Source organism: Rhea americana, unplaced genomic scaffold (assembly GCF_003343005.1).
Source record: "Rhea americana isolate MKP2758 unplaced genomic scaffold, rheAme1 scaffold_233, whole genome shotgun sequence".
NCBI lineage: Eukaryota > Metazoa > Chordata > Aves > Rheiformes > Rheidae > Rhea > Rhea americana.
The window spans coordinates 1,046,051-1,069,706 of record NW_028186350.1 but is presented as its reverse complement, the minus strand read 5'-3'; the positions used below and the strand labels follow the sequence as shown (position 1 = coordinate 1,069,706).

The window sequence follows — 23,656 nt, the reverse complement described above, 5'->3', positions numbered from 1 at the left end:
GCATCACTGCATCTTACGGTTCTCCTCTCTAATTAATTTGCTAATATAAGCACAAAAGGAATCACCCCTAGAAAATGAGAAGCATTGCTAGAAGTAGTAAGAGACTTTTTTTTTTTTTTGGGGGGGGGRGGGAACAAAGCAGAAACACAGAAATAGTTTGTTGACATCACTTTTATAGTCAACAACAAAAAGATTTTTCCCTCTTTTTTAGTTGCTCACCTGCCATCTACTTCAGCCACCCAACTGGAAAGAATAACACATTAGAGGTGATCAGTTAGTTAAACGGTTTGATTCAATAATAACGTAATTGCCCAACTTAAGAATCACCCAGCAAACAATTCCCTCGATATTAACCTCTGTAAATTGCATTTTAAGATCAAGGCTGTACTGTTTTTCAAACCGTGGCGTGAAAGCTCCATAAATCACCATGCTTTTGAGGGAAAAGCATTAATTATTCGGAGTAAAACATCCGCAGATTTGATTCGCTTTCGTTTGTTCTTCAAATCCTTATCATGGTCTATTCAAACTGCTTTTTCTCTTTTCTAGTGATGGTCTTTTATAACCTTGGCCAGAATTAGCTGCATTTTCCTTCTCCAATAAAGCCCGATCAAACAAAAGCAATTGCAAACTATTCTGAAGCCGAATTTCTATTTTGGGGATCTGATTGAGGGGTTTAGGTTGTTTTTTCTTTTCTTTTTTTTTTTCCTCCTGGATTAACAATATTTGTGTTCTTCCTACTTTTTTCTCTTTTTCCTGAGTTGTCGCTCGGCGGGACATCTTCCCCTTTGMAAGACCATCAGCTGTAGGTTACGGGCGAGAACGCGGAAGGCCACGTGGAAGTTCTGACCTCTGCTCCTCTTCCTCATCCGAGCAAGACCAAACACGTACCGGTGGTTTTGCAGAAATGCAATTTGTGCTGYGGAGACGGATGTGCTTATCATGGATACCGGTATCGTTACTGGTTATTTAAAAACCAATGGAGTAAGGATTTGAACCCGGGCATCATCCTTCCCAGGGTGGTATGCTGAACCCTCTCTGAACACAGCTGTAGAGCAGYTGGGAACACAGGCAATATAGATGCCCCAGCAAGCGTTAGTAAAAGTAGCCTGGATACTGCAACAGCGCTGCCAAAATGTTTTTGACTGCTGTCACAACGTGGAAGTCACATGAGGGAGAGGAAGATTTGCAGAGGTAAAGTACAGCATATTGGGTTGGGTTGGAAATAATGGTTTTCTAGAGCGTGCACCGCATTCGCTTAAGTGTAGGCCACCATCTCATAGGGGTTTCCAGTGGAGAACAGCATGCCAGGCAGCTGGGAATTTTTCCTCTAGAGCAGCAATAAGCCAATAACGAAAAAGGCTGATGTTAAGATACAGCATGTGTCACCGTGGACGTTGCTAACTGACAGTTATATTTGCAAAAATGGAACCTGATATCAGCGGGGTACTGCCGACGTCTCTGACATCCATCATCTATCTCGTGCGTTCAGAGGCTGCTCGGGGCCGTAATGCAAAATTACTTTTGCATTCACTTTGCATTTGTGATCACGGCTGTCAAATGCATGATGTACGAAGGCTGTCCTTTTTCCAGAGCGGAGGCCAATTAATTTTATTGGGCGAGCTGAGAAGTCTGGAGATGGGGTCTCCAATGCATTTAACATTCAAAGAAAATAGTAAATAATATCAATTGAGATGTCCTCCCTTCTTCTTTTACCTTACTCGCATGCCTTTTAATTAAGTGCTCTCCAGTTCTTCTCTTTGCATTACACCGTCTTCATTTGGAAATACTGCTATATTGCATGCAGCTTGCCGCCTTCAGCGTGATGCAAGAGCTGTTGATGTCCTCCAGTCGAGATGGGATTTCCCACGAGTTTGCAGGCGGAAGGAGACCGCCTAGAGGTGCTCCCCGGCTCCTGATCAGGGGTGCTCAAGAGGGTTTGCCTTCGTAAGCTTTTAAATACGGTCCTGCACCTCTGCCCAGCACAGGTCGTGGCAGACCAGCACTGCGTTACGTGAAGGATACATTCCAAAAGGATTAAATTCTCCTGAACGTTTGCAGAAGAATAACTCAGAGAATCCAACCATCTTAACAGGAATCAGGCATAGTGCCAGAAAATACCCGAGCTCATGCTTTGCTTAACTGCAGTAAGTAAATCAGGAGCTTCCTAGCTGCATTAATTTCCACCTTTTGCTCCAAATGCAAACTCCTCCCAGCAAGCCCAACACCAGACATAAAGATGAGGCATCCGTGTGCAGCTGAAGATGTTCTTCAGATTGATCGCAGCAGGCCACGAAACAGCTTGTTTAGACACATCCTCACTGTGCACAGGAGGAATAGGCTCAGGAAGGCAAGTATACGTTTAGTACCCTGGGATGTGGGAACAGGTTGTTGTTAATAAACCAGGAGGAAAAGGATGGGAGAGGAAGGCCAAAATGAGCTAAGAGTTTTCCAAGCGACCTTACCAGGAACAGCATTTCACTCCTTGGCTTTCCTCGAAACATTACGCATGCTCTGGAAATCACGAATAAATAAAAATGGTTTTAGATTACATTTGATGCGCAAATTTGCTGACAGAATCCAATTGCTTCACAAACGTCATTTCTCCTGGAAAAAAACGCACGACTGCAAATAAAAATATAATCGCAACTCGTTCTTCGGTGCTGCAAAAGAGAACTTGATTTATCAACGTCCCTCTTCAATAAAACTGCTAGAACGTGACGAAAGTAGGGGAAGAATGGTGGATTTAGCTTGCTCTCTGCATTATGCATCTTTACTTTTGAATGATTTGCATTTTAAAACAAAACTGCATTTACAGGATTAAAAATAAAAAAGTGAAGTTTCCTTTGAGAGCAATATTCCCATGGCAAAGTTGCTTTTCCCTTTTAAAGCAAGTCTCTGACGTAAGGGACTGACTCACCCACAATTGTCCATGGCATTTGAATGAATGGCATGGAGATATCTGCCCAATAATATATATGTTTCAGTTTTCCTATTGCACTTCTTTCATAAAAAAAAAAGAAAGAAAAAGAAAAAACCAAAAAACAACTCCCCCAACAACAGCTACAGAATAACAGCACAGCAGCATTTATTTACCAAAATACATTTCTATGTATTTYATGGTTACCATATATTTATCATTATCCTTGTACATATTTACAGATATATACTGTATGTAACAAATGTATGTATATACATTTATTTAATTTTAGTTGGTGACAGTGCCTAGGGAGCTCAAGAGAGAGACAGTAAAATGCTTGCATATCACTGCACTGCTCAGTACCGCTTTTGAACTGTGCTTTAGAGAAAATATTTATAGGGGATATTTATAGGGAATTGTTTATGCTATCTGCAGATAAGAAATACCCATCTACTTCACAGGAAATAAGAAATCAAACGTCAGTCTGCACCCACCACCTTCCTACAGGATGCAAAGTAACTTAAAAAATAATAAACAAAACATGGTTTTGAAAGTCCTTCACTTTTCCAACACACAAGTAAGCAGAACAAGGTATGAAATCTGCAGTGTGTCCCAGGGAGAAGCATTTATTTCATAAGCTATTACCCCCACACCCCTTTCTCCCTATAGTCCTGGTCCCTTGGAAAGCAGCCGTGTTATGCACSTACTGTTTTAGCTTTTGATCAGAGCTCAACAAATGTCTTGGTCGACTTTAACATAAACGCATATAGCTAAAACGTCTAACACGCGTGGAGCAATTTGCTGCTGGTGCCATCACAGCAGACAAAAACACTTCTCAGTCTGTTGTGGTCCATCATATCAGCTCTAACTTGTCTCCTAAGCACCAGGCACCCCGGCCAGCTAACTCAACTGAACTCATCACCGGGGTGGGGGGAGAGAAAAGGAAAAAAAATAAATAAAAAACACAACCACTGGCCTTCCAGTGTGCTGGCAAACAAAAAATTGACTGAAACGATCTGTAAAATATAAAAATAAATAAAGGAAAGGTCTCCCACACTGCAAAATCTCTCTTACAATAGCGTCAGGAGCTCCCATGGCAGCYGCATCTCCCTGCTCTCATTTTATGGCTTATCTATTAGCAACATAAAAATGTCAAAACCGCTCTGGGGTTTGAAAGTCAGGTTGGGTTCGTGCTCCGTTATGCATCACTGTCAGATTCTGCGCTCAGCACTTATTTCCAGAGTGGCTAAAAATACCTCATTTGTCGTCCCAAAATGAACCGCCTTCAGTGATTTTCAAAGATGTCAAGCAATGTAGTAAAAATTCAAGCAGGCCATCAAAATAAGCGCACAAATTTGCATGCATAAGCAGAAAGTTCATCTGTGAAGAGGCTACTTTACCGGCTATAAATGCATTTAACACTTGCAAACGATTATCTCTGCTGCTGAGGAACCACTCACACGATCACCTCTGTTTCCTTTCCTGGTCTTGCTTCCCTTCGTGACAGTGCACTAAAACACTTAACGTGAGTCTTACTTCAGTGTTATCTCCCCTGATTTCTAGGCAGTTTGTGTTTCTGTAATATGCTTCCCTTGACCTTATGAGCTCCTGCTTGCTCTTCTTCTCATCTAATCTTCATTTCAGGCTTTGAGCAGGTATGACTTTATCCATCATGCRTATACATCCTCTATCAAACTAACCCTTAATGCTGAGCCTGTTAATAAAACAGCAGTGGACATCCTCGTCTTAAAAAGTTAGCATATATAAACATTTAATCCAAAATAAATCAGAATAATTCATTCCTGATGACTCATTATGAACTAATAAATACCGGCAAATGTGGTCTCACATTATCCAGACATTTAGGTGCAAATACATATATACCTGTCTACAAAAAAAATGCAATTGCATAAAGTATAATCTATCAAGCGTGTGTGATCTGAGCCCAGCATAAGGCCAGAATAACCAGGAACGAGATGTACAGTTTGTGCTGAGTCTCCAGGAGGGATCTAGCATGACCACCAGCTAGGGGTAGATACCAGTTTGCGCACCAGACTCACAGCTTTGCCTCTTAAATCAATACCTCAGCAGCCTTTGGGTGGAGTGGAGGATTTCTGTGACACCATACAGCGGCTCAGGACCACGTCATTGTGCACCATGGGTGAACTTTTATATGCAAACCAGAAAGCAAGATACACCAGCTTCGGTGAACTAGATGAAGGCACGGGGAGGTCTCTGCTTGGAAGGCAACCACTGCCTCGGGCCGTGGAGGCCAAAAAGACGCAGCTCAAGGAATTGAGTCCGTGGAGGGAAGCTGTGGCACCTTTTCGAGATACTTCAGACATTGAAAGAGCAAAGGAAGATTTCTGCTGGTAACCGCAATCTAGAACGGCGTTGCACCCTCTTGCGCTTTCATAATGCTGTTTCGTTAGCCTACATCTACCCGTTTTAACCTGTACCTTACCAGAATCTTTTCAGAAATGCATTCTTTTAACCTCAAATCGTACCCACAGTGCTAACTTGCCACGCATTCGCCATGCCTCGGAGAACGGGAAACGCTGCTAGATCTGGTTGCCATCCAGAACACGTCCCACCAATGCGATTCGACTCCAAAGCCRAGAGAGCAAATATTCACGCGTCCACAGGACGTGCAAAGCAGAACAGGCAGCCACCAACTAAACCACGCGTGTTACGGGCACAAATGCTYGTTTGTGCGAGCAAAAGCCTGGAGCAAGCTTGGAAGCGGATCCACTGCGTGCCCACGCAGTAAATCACAGCAGATATATAAAAATAATTTCCTCCTGCCACGCACATCTCTTCTGCTTGCAATGTAAACTTTACACAAGCTCGGAAACCGTAGTAAGAATAAATGATGACTTTTTTTAAATTAAAAATAGATACAAAACCAAAAGCTATTCTGCAATTACTGCTCTTCTGAAATGATTAACTGCACGCGTACAACGCTCAGCTTTGGATGCTRGTCAAAAATAGCTTWAAAAAAAAAAGAGAGAAGAGTGCAAACACAGTCTGAATGAGCTTTCCCCAATGGATCTTTGCACACAGCTTCATCTCAAAATCTCACTCGTGTTATTCAAGGCATGAATATCAGAAGAGCGACCAGAATTAACAGGGCTACTTTGATAACAYAGAAACGTAAGAAAGGAAGTCTCATCTCTCCCAACTCACTTTGCCCTGCGCTGCAGGTCAGAGCTATAGCGCTGGTAGAGCTACAGGACGAGTAAGGAAAATCCCACCGTACATTTTCCCACCTTGTGCTATCTTCGCTTTTTCCATTAAATGTACATTCCCTAGAAYATGAAAATAAGAGTGTTATTAGAAAGCTTTAGTCATACTATTATCCTTTTGCTAAGCCAACTGCAATATTATTCATGAGTATGAATGTCTCATAGCATTTTGGACTCCAAATTTGCATCAGTGTTTCCTATCATGCTTTGCATACAGAGGGGAAGAACACAGTTACTGCTTTACTGACATTTATCATAGTCATAAAAATTAATGGATTTACAGTAGGAATCTTAGCTCGAGATGTGGTCTTAATTAGCTTCTTAGTCTTTAAGTAGTTGCAATCTCTGCACTGGTTAGTAAAGGTCACACCTTGCATTACTGAAGAAATCTTATTTGTAACTTGAATTGACAGATATTCAGAGGAAAATAAGTTATAGGAGTTGGGAAACAACCCCACATTATAATAAAATTCTAAATASGCAATTTCTTTGTGAGGGTTCTAAGAGGTTGACTTTTAGCATTTTTAACCTTTATTTCCTGGAGGTAAAATACAAAATTTTAGAAAAACGATGAGCGAGGCAAGTTTGAACAACAGTGCGGACTGTGGGGCAATACATTCCAAAATGAAACCCACTCCAAACCCAGACTGATTCTTCAGTATTTTTGCAATGTTTCTATCAGACTGTGAAATACCTAAGTCCTGAGAAAAAGTTAAAACCACAAAATGGCATTAGGCAGTTAAAGCGTTTTGGGGGCAGAAAGCGACTAGCACATCCTCTAGATCTTTAAAATTGTAGCAGATGCCCTTGGGATAAGGATTTTTCTTTTTTTTTTCTTTTAATACATGCAACTGGGCAAATGCAAGGATGCCAACAACACAAGCAACTCTGGCGAGCCACGACACCAGCAGCTACTGCTTTCCGAGCCACGTACAACTCATGCTACCTTGTTAAAACTTCGCCGTGCCTTCCAAACGCAGACGATCAGGCTGCTCTGAGCGCTGCGCTCGCACATTTGGCAGCTCTCCGCTCTATCTTACGTGATTATATTTGTTGCAAGGAGAAAGCRGCTGCTCTTCCAGCCAGCACTGCCCTTGCTAGCATTAAAACATAGGCCAGAACTGGTTGCCCCCCCAGCTCCTACTACATACCCACGTCCTTTGGCTATGTCAGTAGAGCTATGATTTCAGCACGAGAATAATTTGCATCATCCAAAAAAAMCCCCTAAATTTTGGATAGGTGAGGTTCGTGCCCAGAGATGGTATTTTTTTATTGGATCCAGTTGGGTAACTTATATAACTAATAACTCTCCAGAGAATTTTTCCTCAACCTCAACTACGTCAGGTCCGCCCCRTCCTCACCTAACACCAAAAACAGCCGTCCACCGCTACACCCAAATCCAGGCACMTCAACAGCCTCGGGCAGACGATTTCCTCCTCTACTGGGCATCTTCAGGACTTCCTACAACGACYGCGATGCTACAGCTGCATAGGCACACTCTTTAAAATGGATGCATAATTTGGACCTGGATGGAGGAAGTTCAGGGAAGAAAGCATTTCTACAGATAGTGCAATCACAGCCAGTGCCGTGATGCTGYGCAAGGGGGTTATGTCCAGGGAGATCAAAACCATGCACAACACAAAAGCAGCAGGTTAATGTTGGGGGCAAGGTGGGAGAGCAACGTCCCACGTCACCTTGACCAACCACATCTCTACTTGCTCCTTTGGGATTGCTGGGAAGCGCTCCTAGATCTGGCAAAATGCTACATGGAGAAGCACAATACTAATTCAGTGGCATTTATCGTGCTCCTCTTCCAACRTGATGGCTCCGATCAGAAAACGAGGAGTTCAGCATCTGTGCTTTTATTGTTGACATGGATCCACCTCAGTTAATTAACTAAGAATATAATATAAAAACAAAAGCCATAGGAAATCTTTTTTTGTTGTTTTTGTAAAGTATAGGAATTATTTCTTAACTGGGTTCTGCTCCTATGCAGTTCAAGGACAGAGATCAGAGGTTAAACTTGGTATCACGTGCACTTTATCAGACTAAAAGCAAATAAAGACAAAAAGCAGACAAAGCCTATTCGTCAATGGTGTTTCATGATATTCTTATTACTCTTTCTGACCATAGCATCTATAACGTAGCACACTGAGCAAAGGTAAGATTTCCAAAAGGAGTAGGACAAATGAGGTAATTTCCTCTGAGCCTCCCACCTCAAAACATCTCAGATGTCCTTCTTGCTAATCTCAGCCATAATCTCCATTGCAGGAATTAAAATTGCATCCGGTTTCTGCATCTTTACCACCTCCTTGATTTTCGGCACAGAAGAAGAGACTTTTCTCATCTCTAGTATTGGGGTTTCCAGTGTCCTTCCAATCTGCCTCAACACTGCTAGCTCATCTGCAACTGGCCGCAAGTGAGCATTTTTCCAGCTTTTTTCAGGCAAAATAGTCAGGCTCCTAGCAAAGGGCATCCGTAGCTGCTATTGCAGTGCTGCATGTATTTTGATTTTATTGACAAAAGGGAAAAACCCTTTTGGAGAGAAAAATCTGATGAATCCCCTCTAGTTCCTATAGATGGGCTACCAGCACAGCAAAAACAGAGTATTTTCCATACTTTCCTTTCAAGACCAGCARAATTCAAAAAGATTTGAGGCACGTTAATTTTCATTTTAAGGTCCTTATAAAATTATTAACAGGGTTGAGTAGATTTCAGTTGTTAATGCATTTTTAAAAACAGCCATGCAATGGGCTGTATACGTTCCATTGTAATGAATATATGGAAGTACAAACACTATCAGACACATATAACTACCTAATTATACTCTAACTGCATTACATATTATCACGAGTAAAATTTGCCGACGCATCAGTGTCCGCAGTTTCCAGAAGTCGTTAATGGCAGATTGAAAACCACCAGCTAATGAAATAGCTAAATTTGCCAGTAACTAAATTATATGATCCAATTATAATTGTCATAGTACCAAAAAAGAACCCTACTAACGAAACACAGTGTCACATCAACAAAGCTACGTAAGATTTTTATTCAATAACACACTTCCATGAGTTACTGCTTAAAAATAATTATTACTGGCAGTAAAATATAGTCTATGAAACCGGTGCCTGGTTTATCGCAGGAACAGCCCTCGTCCCAGAAAGCTCACAGCCACAGTAAATAATAGCCGACGATCATATTATCCCTGTTTCATTCAGTGCGTAGCAGCACTGAAGGCCAGGGAAGYTTCCTCAAAATTACATCAAAAGACTGGGACAACGCGGAAATCTGAACTCAATACTCTGAAACTGAGTGCTTCAGCCCAGGCGTATTTATTTTTTCTCAGTTAAACCAAAATCCCACCCCATGAGAAACGCGGTACAACTGAGCATAAGCACTGTAGGTCCTCTGACGCCCTCATCTTCTCCCCCTGCAAACTGGGTCAGCTCAGGATGTGACCCACAGGGAAACAGGAAAGTTCAGGCTCTTAATGGTCCAGAGCAAAAGAGCACCTGAAGCCCGTTAAGGCTTACCTGAACATCATCATGCAAAAAGCAAGCAGTTGGTTTGTTTTAGGGGGAAGAGGTTAACCCGGATTAGCTGCCAATCCAGTTCCCGTGGCACTGGACACTTTGCAGTGTACCCGAATAACTGGAGGTGGACAACAGCACAAAGAAACGGCTGCAGCTCCTTAAGCCAATGCTCCTGCCAGGAGAGCAGCATAAGCAATGGGTGCAAGAACGAACTGACCCTACAACCACTGCGAAGGCAGTTAAGAAGATACCGTTGCCAAACTTTTACGATGAAGGACAACAGCCAAAGGCTGTGGCTTGGGAAGTTCAGGTTGGACATGAAGAGAAACTTCTTCCTCAAGAAGATGGTGCAGCTYTGGAAAAGGTCACTGGAGATGTGAAGAATCTCCAGCCTTTGGTGGTTTCAAGACTTTAACCTCTGCAATTAAATATAATCAGCTTCCTGCACATTAAAACTGGAAAATCAGGAGATGAGATTCAACTGCCCATCACAGAGTGGAAACCACGCAACATCCTCATGAGAATACTTGCTAGTTTAGCCAGCAACATTTTTTCACTGAAGAGTAACAACCTTAGAACGTGCCACAGGTTGCTTCATAAGCCTTAGTGACCGTAGCACAATTTGCTAAGTATAGTTAGAAAGTGGAGAAAAGAATAACTCCTTATCTGATGACATAACAGCCAAGCTAATGGTTTGTAAGGGAACAGCTCTCACTAAGTGACAGCTGATGATTGCTAGGTGTATCAAGCAAAGGACTCCTTGAAACAAGTACTTAACATGCAATAAAACAGGGTGCTAAATTGCTGCTGTGAAAGCTTCTTAGAACGAGGGATTAGAATAAACTTTTTAGATCAATCACTTGAATATCTTTATCCCTTTAAATGCCTTCAAGTCCTGACATATTATCCACTTTGTTAGTGCTGTGCACTTTTCTGGATTCCCATGCATCATCAAGGCTATGGCTTTGGCTAGGTCAATTGCTGGTTTTCGGCAGTTGGTAAGGTTTCATGATCCTATGAGCTGAATCTGTCACATGGACACTGAGGCCATAAAATGCTACTCTTGCTTCTCTCTTCTCTCCTATTTACATGGCAGAGCAAATGCATGCAGGCCTGAAAGTGCCTGAGTGAGCACAGAGGAGTAAGTCAGAAAGGGAAATCACATTCTGAGTTTGGATCATCACCTGCAAAGGCATGTGAAAAGCAAAACAAGATACAATTAAGATTGTTCTTCATCTCTGACCCGAATCGCAAAATTAAGGTTCAGCTATCCAGAAGAAGAGCTACCTGCAAAGAAGGACTGACCACAGCAAAGCGGAGTGCCCTTCTGAGATACCAATCAGGCTAATTACGGCGTGGCAATGGTGAACTTTACTCTTCCTGGAGAATATCTAACAACAGATCTGTATTTCAGGTCTCTTGCAATGACTGTGAGAAAGAATCAACAGAAGCACACGAAGACAATGACTGGAAGAAGCCAAGCAAAAATGCAGCGAAGAAACTGAAAGAAGAAAAAAATCCAAAGTGGTTCAGGAGATTTGTCACCTGGAGATTACTGTGTCTAATCGGGTACAAAATATTTTCTCAAAGAGAACAAGGGATGAGGCTGGAAGATTGAAGAGCCACATCTCAGTGCTGCCTCTGCTGCCGACACCGAGAGATACATCTGGGCAAGTACTGGCCTACTATAAGGCATTTGGACATGTCAGTACGATGAGATCAGACACTGTCACCGTGAGGACACAGCAGCCATGGAAAGAGCCAACTTCTAACACTTCCTTCAACATCTCCCATTACCCTGTCCACTTTCTCCATCTCGCCAATGTTCCTCCCTCCAACTCATCCCCATCTCATCTAAGGAGGCATCAAACCACAAACCATGCAGCGTCCTATTTTATTCACAGCACAAGTCCTTTGAGAATTCACTGTCACTTGCTTTCAGCTCACTGGATTTTCTCACCTTCTGCTATATTTCATCATCTCAAAAACCAGAGAGAACACTGAAAAAACAGATAAAAAGATCAAGTTCAGATGTGTTTTGCTAAACTATCCTACGACACATGTGAGGAAGGCTGACCAGCTCTCAACTTTTCTACAGATGGAAACACTCTTCTGYCAAAGACTTTCAAAGACACATTTGTACAAAGCATTGTATTATCGGAGTAACTCAAACTACTCCGATACTCAAACTACTTCCGTAAGAGCACTTGGTTTCACAGATGTCATTTTTATGCTTAGTATCAGGGGCGTGATATCTAGAGAGCATCAGCTAGATAGTGTCTCTTTAAGGAAACACAATTTTGCTCCAAGTGACTCCGCGCTTTACTGCATGAGAAGTATCGCAGCTTGATGGCCTGGTTGGCAGAAATCACTTAACCTCAATTTTTGGTAAACTCCCAACTGTTGCCTTGCTCGGCGCTGGTATTTTATCATGAAGAAATCCATCCCTACCCTTTGCACGTAAAAAAAAAAAAACTAACTATAAAAAGATGGGATCCAAGCTGGGTGTCTTATGCAGTTTTAGTCAATCACCGTGCCTGTCCTCTATTGCAAATAAGCTATAAGCGTATAAAAGAGTATAGTATAAAAACAGAATAAAGACAATTCTACTTCAAAGACAGCAGATTTGTTTCCTTGTGTAGATCTCTGGATTTAAACACTTAACTGAACTGTTCAACTGACTTCACATGATTTGAATTCAATTCAAGTCCTATAAAACCAACAATCCAGGATGTCCAGTTCATGTCGTATSAAAGTGAAGGCCACAGCGATCATCATTATGGTGACAGCTGCAAAATACCCTGAAAAACTCAAGAACTACCCAAATACGTCTGGCCCTGGGCATGCACTCCATCTTCCTCCTGATAATTAATATGATAGACTATTTTAATCTCATTTCCTTCTCCTGGGTATTGGATAGAGGCTGAAGAGACCAGAGTCTCRTTACATGCGTTTCAACCAACCATTGCAGTTAAGCTCAAAAGTGAAGGTTTTGGCAAAYAGCATCGAGAAGTAAACGCAGTTGTCAAAGTCTGTGGTCTGGGCAGTTCTTATTGCAGTCTGAAGATGAGTAAAATGTTCCCGTTCTGATCGCTTTTAGAGAAAAGATGCAATTCACAAAAACATAACAAATTTTTTCAGATCTGCAATTCTGAGAACCTGTTGCTTTTTATTAAAAAGCCTATCTGCTTTTTTGTTGATTTAATTTGTAGCCAAGTGCTTTTATACATTGACACTTAAATAATATTATATCCATCTTTGCCTGAGATCTTTACAGTGGGTAAGTGCAAGTAAATTACAGACTTCTTTACAGCATTACAATCTTCAGTAAATCTTGGTCACTAAATGCTACATTTAGGGTATCACAACACACGGGAAAGTTGCAATATTTTTTCACTAAGTTGCCACTAACAAATGGATTGATGGTTAGAAATATTTTGTAATAAAGAAGATGTCAGCTGTTTTGTCACTAAGAGCAGGGAAGACAATGAATTTGGTGAGAAATAGAATTTTTCAGTGTAAGCCAGCTACAATAATTTTTCTTCTTTAGAAACTAAAGCATAGTCATTTTAAAATAGTGAATAACACTAAATTGACTGCTGTAAATCACTGCAGTAACACAAAGGTATGGTAGGTGAAGGCTTGCTAACACACACTGCTAGTTTCCCTAAACAGCTGCGTTTTAARTTTAAATATTTTTCCACCGCACTTGGGCTCTGTAAAAACTCCTCCTTCAAACGCTGTCCATGAAATCAAGACATCACACAGCTCCGAATAAAAGCGCAAGCGCGATCAAAATAATGCCGCCGTAAGCAGAACAAACATGGCTCATCAAAAAAAAAGAACAAACTTTTGTTTCAACATAGCTTGAGCCAATTGCAAGATCTCAGGAGACACAGCTGCTTGTTGCCATTACACTGAATGCACCGTGAGATGCCTTCTCCATAAATAGCTTCTACCTTGCGTCCATTATAGGGAAGGGGAAACCTTCTCTTGGTTTGATGAACTACTGCCTCACTACTCTGATTCATCTGAGAAGATCCGGAAAGAAAATAAAAAGAAAAAAAAAAAAAAAAAAAAAAACAAAAAAATAAAAAAAAAAAAAAAAAAAAAAAAAAAAAAAAAACGGAAGGAAAAAAAAAAAAAAAAAAAAAAAGAATAGCAGCTGCTTTTACCCGTTCCTAAGCATTTATGTTCCTTGAAGAGCAGGTTGCAAACAATTTGCGTGCCGCTGGCGTAACTGCTTGCTTTGGGAACTGCTGGGGAGCTGGGCTATAGTGTCAGTCCCTAAGTGAGCACAGAGATATATAGGACACACAGACCCAGCTCCAACTGGGAATTCCTAAAGGCAAACCAGCAATCACAGATGGTGAATATCAAAAAAAAAAAAAAAAAAAAAAAGTACAAGCAATGTAGGCAGGGTGGTAGATAGATGTATGTTTTTCAGTAGCTATTCTGTTTTTCCATATATTAAAATAAAACCTCAAACACTCTGGAACGCAGCACATGGCGTACCCATCTGCCACACCAGCACCTCGCAAGCTTAAAACACCCATGCAACAAAAACGAGTGGAGCCCGGAGCCCACCTTCGGAACAAGCCACCCACTCACGACGGGCAACTCTTAGCATCTCCGCCAGTCACAACAAGCTCCGCAAAACCGCTTCTGATTCCCCCCACTCCCAAACATCCCTCCTGCGCGATTCCCGCTCGTGTCCGACATCTCCATCTCCTGCCACAGGCTCCCGGTCTTTTATTCATTGCACAGCACTGATTTCAGTTTTGAAAAGACGCTAAATAGGAGAGCTGGGCTGCATCATCTCTCGACTGAGCTGGACAAGCTGCCAGCGTCCGTTCCACCTCTTGTAAAAAAAAAAAAAAAAAAAAAAAAAAAAAAAAAAAAAAAAAAAAAAAAAAAGAAAAAAGCCAATCTTCCAGTGGATGCATTTGGGCATCCTTTACGTGCTCTTTAAAGGGTAGCGCTAGTGACAGAATATGAAGTGCAAGGGGAAGGAGGAAGAAAATCAAACTGATAAATAGCCTTCCAGGGAAGCATGAAAGCASGTTTCAAGCTAATATGGAGTCAAAATGCTGTACTGAAAACACACAGGGAAAGGAAAAAAAAAAAAGACTTTTCATTTCCAGAAGATAACCTTAKCGTTACCTATGTAGAAATATGTAAAATAAAGCAGATATTGATCTTTTTTATGTTTGTCCTAGGAGCCAGGGTGCACTGGCATATTCCAGTCCTATAATTCCTATAATCGTCACTCAAAATAAAAATAATAATGACAGTCCATATTTTCTATTTACCGCTTTTCTTTYGTAGACTATATTAAAAAATAGCCACCCTGAAGCAGCCTGATACTGAAGTATTTCCCCCGCTTTTAGAAAACACTGCCAAAGTTTTGCAAAACACTGATTCTTCTGCAGTGACTTTAATTAGCGAATCAGAAATCTTAAAGTAACTGAAGAAATTACCATAAAATGGTTTTAGCTCCCTTTAGCTGGCTGGTAAACTTTAGTTAGAGGCACTTAAACAGGTGAATCATGGAGATGACGGTGCTACCACCGGGTGTCAAAAGCAATATTAATTACACCAACCTTCTACTGACTCAGATATCCAAATTCCTTCCAACCGATGGGAGAGATTTTGCTTTAAGATCACCAAAATGAGAGTTCACCAAAAGCGACGTAGCCTGAGAAAAGGCCACGTACCGGCGAGGCTGTAAATTAATCCAGGCTGCAAAGAACATTGCTACATTGCCAGGTTTATCAAGCTCCGCTAAAAGCAAAGGGTTAGAGCCGTTAGCAAAGTTCAGACTTCTCACGGCTCAGATCCGCTCTAGCCTTATCGTTTCACGCAGCACTAATGTTTTCAGCCACGTGAAGAAAAGGGGATGAAAATGAAGCTCTTGTGAAGTAGTTATTTTACAGCTGCCATTAATATTAACTGCTTATTCGAGGGCTGCATGGAGAAAATGGTAACCCACTTATGAAATCTGTTTAGCTGTGTCAGTTTTAATTGCTTAGTCAGTTAATCTGAAAAATGAAAAGGCAAATATCAACAAAAACAGAGGGGAGAGTTATTTGCTATAATGGGAACATGTCAGACAGCAGCATATAATGCCAGACTGCAAGGACTATATTCAGCTACCCGAACGTGGGCATCTAAAGCCTTCTGAGGCTCTGTAGGCTCTCCAAGACATCATCTAGAGACTTAGCAGATACAGCTCAGGACCTACAGTGGACTCGGCCCTTTCTGAATGGTGGCCAGGATACCTGGTGGTAGACACCATCATTTGGCCCGACTCACACCAGATTTAGTGTATAGGAGGGCTTTCGTAAAACTGCATGTGATTGCTAAACCTCCCGAGCTGCTAGATTGAGAATATTTGAGCAACGSTCTTCAAGAGTTTTAATGGGCTGCATTTGCCAACCTTCATTTCTCCAAGTGCCCAAAGATGCCACCAACACTTACGAGCTCCATTCCCAGCAGCTGGTATCTCTTAACTTAAACGGCCTGTGAGTTTCCAAGGCACTGCTCTCCAACACCTTTTGGAAAGCCTAAAAAAACGTCCTGAACGCTGTGGACAGTGAGCAAGCCGAGACCAAAACCTTGGAGCTAGCCCTCAAGTTCTTGACCGAACTTGGGCTCTGCAGAAAGCTTAGATGTTTCACCGATTCCCAGTGCGACTGCTAAAACTTTGGCCTCTCTCTCTCCCGCTCCTGCCCACGAGACAGATTGCAACAGCTTCGCTTAGCAAAACAGCTCAACTGGCACTAAAAGTTACCACTATTTTCTCGCTGGTTTAACGAACGCTGCAGACAAAGTCCCGTCCCAGCAACGTTTCTCCTCTGAAGCACCTGCAAGCRATGGAATAAATGTAAAAACAGTATTAAACCAACCAAGAGGACCGAAGGGAAAACTCCAGGAAGGTAGGTAAGCAGAGGAAGAAAGTTAATCCCAAATCAGTTTAATGGGGGGGGGGAGGGGAAGGAAGGTAAACAATTCTTTTTAAAAGTTTAACAAAAGTTGAACAATTCCAGTCAAATGAGCCATGGAAAAGGCTCTAAAAAAAAATAAATAAATAAAGGCCAAAATTTAACATCCTGAAACAAGCTGGAAAATGCTAAAAACAGCCAAGGGCTGGCAAACTAAGCAAAGAAGAATGTTAAGGACAGGTAATCACAGCAAAAAATTAAACATATATCATGTGTTTTCAATTAAAACCACTCATCAAAACACATGAAGAGTGCATTTTCTCAACAGCAAAGATAACGAACACAGCCCCAGCTAGGAAGACATTTAAAGAAGAAGAAAGCCAGTGCGAGAGAGTTCTTGTTTTTAATAATAACAGCTAAAAATCAAACAAACAAAAAAAAAATCCTGGAGGCAATGCCAGCGCTTTGTAAGACTACAGAGCCACAGGACAGCAGCCCCAAGCCCTCACATGCTGCTGTTTCAGTCCCAGCTTCAGTTTTTCCTACACCAGTAACTGAAAAGCTCTACATCCTGGAAATTAATAAACACATTTATTCCATAAAATGGGAAAGAGAAAGCATTCCTTTAAATAAGGAATAAGCATTGCCAAAGCTTGCATTTTCCTCATAAATAAGTCTTCATTATTACTGTATTTATTTATATTTATTATTTATATTATTTTTTATTTATTTTTTTATTATTTGTTTTTTCTTTRCCAGAAGCAAGTGCAGTTGGAAAGGACTGATAGCTTTCCCTCCTCAAGATTTTTGTGAAAATAGCTTTTTCTCAGCCTCATTGCCCTGTGAATGAGCTTCCTCCGTTCAGCTTCTTCCTCTCTAAGTTCCTCGGTCTCGCTCGCACTTATAAAACATGGCTCTTTCCCCCCTTTTTCCCCATAAATGTTTGAATTGACTGACTGGCAGTATTTTACTCAGCTTCGTTGTACTGCTCAAAACTGGCTGAATTCTACCCAGTTGATGACAATCATGAAAATAAAGGTCAAAGCGAGCAAAAACCCCAAAGCATTCATGCACACGGTCAGTGGCCAAACTCTTTTTTAGCATTGCTGCAGCCCCCAGCTCTAACTGATGTAGTGACTCAAGTCTTGAGATCCAGGCAATGGGRCTGCATCAAGATAAAATACGTAYGTATATGTACGTATATATACGCCACCGGCCACGATGAGACATCGTGCCGGACTTTGGACGCAAACTTCCCATAGTTGGTCATTCCTGCGGATGTGACACCACCATATGGCTGACTGCTTACAAAAAAAAAAAAAAAAAATCATCATCAAAAAGGTATCAACACACCACAAGATAAATCATGCCGTATTGCCTCTTTTTTTTTCCTCTCTTTTTTGCTCCGTTTCTATAACTGGCTCTTCTATTTTTGCCATCAAGTTCAATAAGCCTGGAGGCGTTTTGGGTAGACAGTGGGCCCAGGTGTTGCATGAATTTTTCATTTTGCTCTTCCCATCTCCAACTATTCTCCCTTTGATTAGACTCCCTCTCGGGCGTTGTTAGAAAAGTGCTCGGCTATGTCTCCTCCCTTGTCCTCTACAGCACTTTCGTTCCTGCTCTCTTTCCCTTAGAGGAATAATCAAATTCCTCTTGCTGYGTTCCCCGGAAAAAACATTTTCCGGTCTGCTTAATCCTTACATCTTTACGTAGGCAATTCTCACTGGTGGCTGCCCATCCMGAACTGCTTGATCATAAAATTACCCTAATTAATAACATTAATTAGCATTTCAGCCCTTGAGCCAGGAATATTTTCATCTTAGCAGTATAGCRTTCAGCAAGTGGTCTCCACGACATACAGCTGGTGGGAAGAAGMAGCTTGATTACAGTTTCGAGCCCCATCCGTGTCGTTAAGGCAAAGCCGTTAGCAGAGATGAGCACTATGGACRTATCCGATTCCTGGGGAATCCGATTGCTACTGTGCTAGCGGGCCACATATCAACCCTTGACAAACCCTAGGATGCAAAATGCACGTCCCACCAGGCCACCACCTGCTGCTCCAGCCAGCTCGTGCGCCATAATATGGCAAGAAACTCTAAGTAAAATTGCATTCAATATGCAATGCTGATCTAATCAAAGTATCAGTGTGTAGAGAGCTGCAGTTCCACACGTGAGGACTGCTCTCAGGAGAGCATCTCAGGAGAGATGTATGGACCAACGCATGGACCCAAGCACTTCAGACTGATCTGCAACCTCATCATCTCCCGCTTACGAATTTAACATTCATATATAAGCCGTATCAGAAAGATTTTAATCAAACGGCCGAAAGTCCACAATTAACTTTGGCTTTCTGGCCGGCACTTGACTGTTTTAAGATCTGAGCAAACTTTACACCCGTAATTATTAGAACAGAATATACAGAGGCAGCATCACTCCCCAAGGGTTCGAAATGAGTCTCTGCAATTTTAATCGGCAACTGGCATTCTCTTGACTTTTTCTTCCTCGCCAATTATCAGCGTCGCGAAGCTGCTCGCAAAGCTACGGTATTTTCTGTTGCTGCAGCTAGCAGTCTAGGGAGGCATTTCCATAGGACTGCATTAAAAACAGAAACAGCAGACGAGGAAAATTCAAACTTATCCAAGCTTGGCAACAACATCGACCAACTACTTCCTTAAACACGCTGCGCGGCATTGACTTTTGCACAATTAGCAGCTTAGCAATTCTCACGCTTTGTTTGAGGAGACGCTCTTAGATTTAACAGGAAAAAAAAAAGATTTACATAATTTGCAGTTTAATAGCTTCAGTTTGTGCTTTCTTTCTTCCACTCGTTATTATTTCCCCAAAAACCTGGACTAGCGTCTTGTGCGTAACTCCACTGAGGCAGGTGGCATTTTATTGAGGGTTTTTTTTTTGCGAGAAGGTTTGGTATTTGAACTCTGCCCCTGAGGGAATAAAATTTTGGAATCCATTCCTCTCACAAAATCAGAGCACTCCCTTAATAAGACTACATGCTATTCATCAGGTTATTCTTTACAGTAATGAGAACCACTGCACATCAGTACTGAATGTGCAGAACGAGTTTTCATTTACTAAATGCACCTTCTTGGTTATCAAAGGCTGAATTAAAAAGTTTATATACAGTATTAATTCTCTGGGGAAGATATCTCTTTTTCCTTTTTCTTCTTTTTTTTTTCCCCTGACTTACCAGATTGTCCCCTATACCATTAATGCTACTAAYACACACACTCAAGTTTTTATATAGCTTTTTGCTTCCTTCAAATCCTGCAAATCCCCACACTTGAAAATCCCCTTTGCTGGGCACAAAGCAAGACAAAATGCTTTGCTTAGGTCTACTTAGGTGTACAGGAAAGATTCACACTAGCATTCAGCCTAGTGTTGACCTGCACGCATGGCAGGGAGAAAATAGGTAGCCAGAACCAAAGTGTATATATATGTATATATGTGTGTGTGTATACCTATACGTATATAAAGCAACAAATCCAAAATCCACCATATGTTTAGTACTCAGATCACACTCTGAGTCAACAACGTGATTTGTGAGTGATCTGAAACCTGAATTTACAGCTTTTGCTATTTTAAGGCATTAAATTTGTTTCCTCAAAGAAAAGACAACAGCAATTTGAGTAATACAGTTAAACAGACATATCTGGAGAATACTGCTCTCCCAGAGGATTAGAGGCAGCATTTTAGCTGTGAAATAATTCATCTTTAGTAAGAAATAAGTGAAGTCACCTTATACCTTATTCTAATACACTGAACAAAATTATTTGTTGGAATCAGGGTACACAAAGTCTGCGAGTCTCCTCCAAGCAGTGAGCAACCTCTGATTTTCCCATTTGGCTGTTTGAGAGCCCTGTCTCGACTCCCAGATGAAGGAAAAATCCAGCCGCTGATTTGCACTTAGCTGTAAACGTAACAGAAGTGGAGGCATGAGCAACAGCACAAAGCCGTGACAAGGACTTACTTGGAGCAAGAGAGTGAAAAGTCTTAATCGGGAGGAAAAGAAAAAAACAAAGAGCCTTCTTGCAGTAACATTTAGAAATGGAAAACAAAAGCTTCAGAATTAGCCCCCAATAATTAGATGTCAAAAACTTTTCAGTAGCTGYCTTAAACATGAAGCCACTTTTCAGGAGATGTGCTCCTACCTTCCTCACCAAGATCAAGAGGAACCCTTAGATGTTCAGAGTTGGTTTCTTCTCGGACCCTTGTACTGCTTTCACTTAAGACCATAATAATACAGACTGCAAAAATATTGTAATAATTCTCTGAGAAGAGGCTTTCAGAAGACCTGTGCTGTCTCTCATTAAAAGAGGTCAAAATGAACCAAGAAGGAGTCAGATAAGAGTAATTAAAATCCAAAGTCTCTTAAATTACTTTTAAAAGACAAAGTACTTCCTAAAATGATTTATGCCATTAAATRTAGTCTCCTACAGAGCGAGCAAGAGCCAATGTAGACAAATGCTGGAACACTAAAAACAGTATTTACAAAGCCAAAGCAAGAGTACACACACAAAGCAATTAGAGCAAAGCGATGTCAACATGGCTGACACATCAGCATGGCCCAAAAGCACTGTCGAGCTTTGCAGTACCGTAATGCATCCTTCCTTCAGTCTTCACTGGAACCTCATTTTTTTTTAAAAAAAGAAATGCTTAAAGTCCTGGTAATGAAGTAGTGGCAGGCAGCTTCTGACACTCTAAAGGTGGTGGAAATCCATCTCATGAAAACTGGGAAGTCCTGCCTTAAAGTGCTTCTGTAAGTGACAGTTGGGTGATGCCCCTTGATGTCCCTTCACCACCTCCAGCATTAAGGTTGACTAAGTGTCTATTTTCATTACGATTATCAACTGTTTACACYTCTCAAAATAAACCTTGCAATGATCTCTCATTTCTCTTCCCAGGAATCCAGAATCTCCCCTCTTTTCCTTTTCCTTCCCATTTCCTTTAACTGTATCATAATATGAACTTGAGGCTCATGTGAATTCATCTTCACCACYAATCCTCCAAATTTTACTCAGAAAAACAGGCTATACCTCTACGTGGATAATGCACCTACAGGGAAGGCAGGTATGGGCAGGACAGAGTAGATCAATACCYGCTTCCACTTTGCAGCCATGGTCCTCTTTGAGTCCCCAGCAGACTAAYAGGCGGGGACATCAAGTGTCTCATGAAAGAGCAGTCTAATACACCGTGGCGGAAGCAGTCCTGAGGTCTCCGGTGCTGTGGCCTTGTGCAACGTGCACACTCGTCACACCTAACAAAAACTCCGGTGTCTGGGATGACGGATTACTCACAAGTATAAACTGAGCTGTCCATGAACTACTTATGGGTTAGCCAGGGGCTAACCTGCATTAAACGGTGCTTTTAAGGAGACAAAGTTTACACATGTGAAAACAGAGTTCCTCAGTCAAGTTCGTTAGGAATACTGAGCTCAATCAAGTTCTTTAGGATTATGGAGAACTGCATGCTCTTTGCAAGAACATCCAGTTATCTTTTCCTGTCTTGATACTTCTGCCTATTTCTTCTCTTACTTCTATGTTTTTTTTAATTAAATATCTTTAAAAGACTTTTTCTTCCAAACAGGGATTYGTGCCTCATTTTGATAGTACTTTGGTGTCTCTGCATTATTCTCATAATCTATCCCATTTGCTTTCTTCAAACTCCACTACAGTGTCTTTAAACCACAGAACTATTTACCATCTCTCATAAAACCTATCTGCTTAAGATGTCATTGGGAGCTCTTGATCTCAAGGTCAAAAACTGTGATACCACGCCTCCCGATTCTCAATTCTTTACAGGCAGAATTTAAATGAAAATATATTTCTGTTATACACGGTAACACAACTTCCTTCCACATACCGTGCAACCCGTGTTTTTGTGACTTCTACCYACCCAGACCATTTCTCATTCATCGCTACAGGTGGCCTGAGAGTATGCAGCAGATTATGAATGCAACATGGAGACTGMAGGCAAATTCAGCTGTGCTTCAACTTTTCATGGAAAACTATACTGGTTTCCAAGATCTGCGGCCATATAGTATAGCTCCCTTAYATTGCCCTCCCAGTCTGGATCCACAAGTGGTGAGTTCTTGACAATTTGCAATACTTACGGACATCAAACATGCTTGAGATGTTCAAAACTGCTATTAGTCTCCGTTTCACTTGAGGAAAACTGAGGATTTAGAAGTCCAACAGAGATGTCCAACAGGGAAATCCACCACCAGAGACAGACACAGTCTCCTCTAGAGAATGGTATTTTAGGGTAGCTGCCTAACAAAGGCTCACTCTCTTTTTTATCGATTACWGAGCTAACTAGCTTCCCCAGGCTAATATTGGTAGACATCCTCTCTTTTCCTGGAAGAAGCTACTTGGGACCTAGAGAAAGTCTATGGCAGGGTAATGAATCAAACCAAAGTCTTCCAAGGTGAAAAAACAAGAGTCTGAAAAGAAAAGCTCTCTTCACTTTTATTTCATTGTGTATGAAAAATGTTCYTCTGGTTGTTCCTGGGAGACTAAGCTCTTCCAGGGGAAAGCAGTATTGAGGGCAACTGACAGCAGAAAATCAACTGAAACAAAACATCTTCAAGCCAGGAGAGTGAACGGAAGCTCTGCCAAGGTCCAAGAAATGAARTACACTTCTAAGTACTAAACTTTGGTTCAGTACTATCATAGTCATACTATCAGATGAAAAAAGCTGAAGTATTTTTATATAGTTTCATATATGCATATTTATGCAGCCCACTAACTAGAAATAAGCAGCCTAATATTAAAATCTTAAGGAATTTCATATGTAAGTTTGAAAATAAACTTACTTTTGACAGTTGCTGTCCGGGTGCAGTTGTAGAGGATGGCCAGTTCCCCAAATACTTTGCCAGGTCCCATRGTGCACAGCTTTACACCCTCTTTTGTCACTTCAACCTTCCCATCTGCAAGACAAAAATTAAAAAAAGAAAAAGACCATTTTAAATAGGAACCCATTTGCTCAAACCCATTTTATAATTTG

At 41.3% G+C, this 23,656-nt stretch overlaps 1 protein-coding gene across 1 annotated transcript in view; it reads right to left on the bottom strand.

Moving 5' to 3' along the window:
* PRKG1 (protein kinase cGMP-dependent 1) overlaps positions 1–23,656 on the bottom strand; it is a 377,911-nt gene that overhangs the window by 244,377 nt on the left and 109,878 nt on the right. The window contains exon 2 of the mRNA XM_085306160.1: positions 23,466–23,579. Coding sequence (XP_085162286.1) covers positions 23,466–23,579 — 114 coding nt within the window. The remainder of the gene's footprint in view (positions 1–23,465; positions 23,580–23,656) is intronic.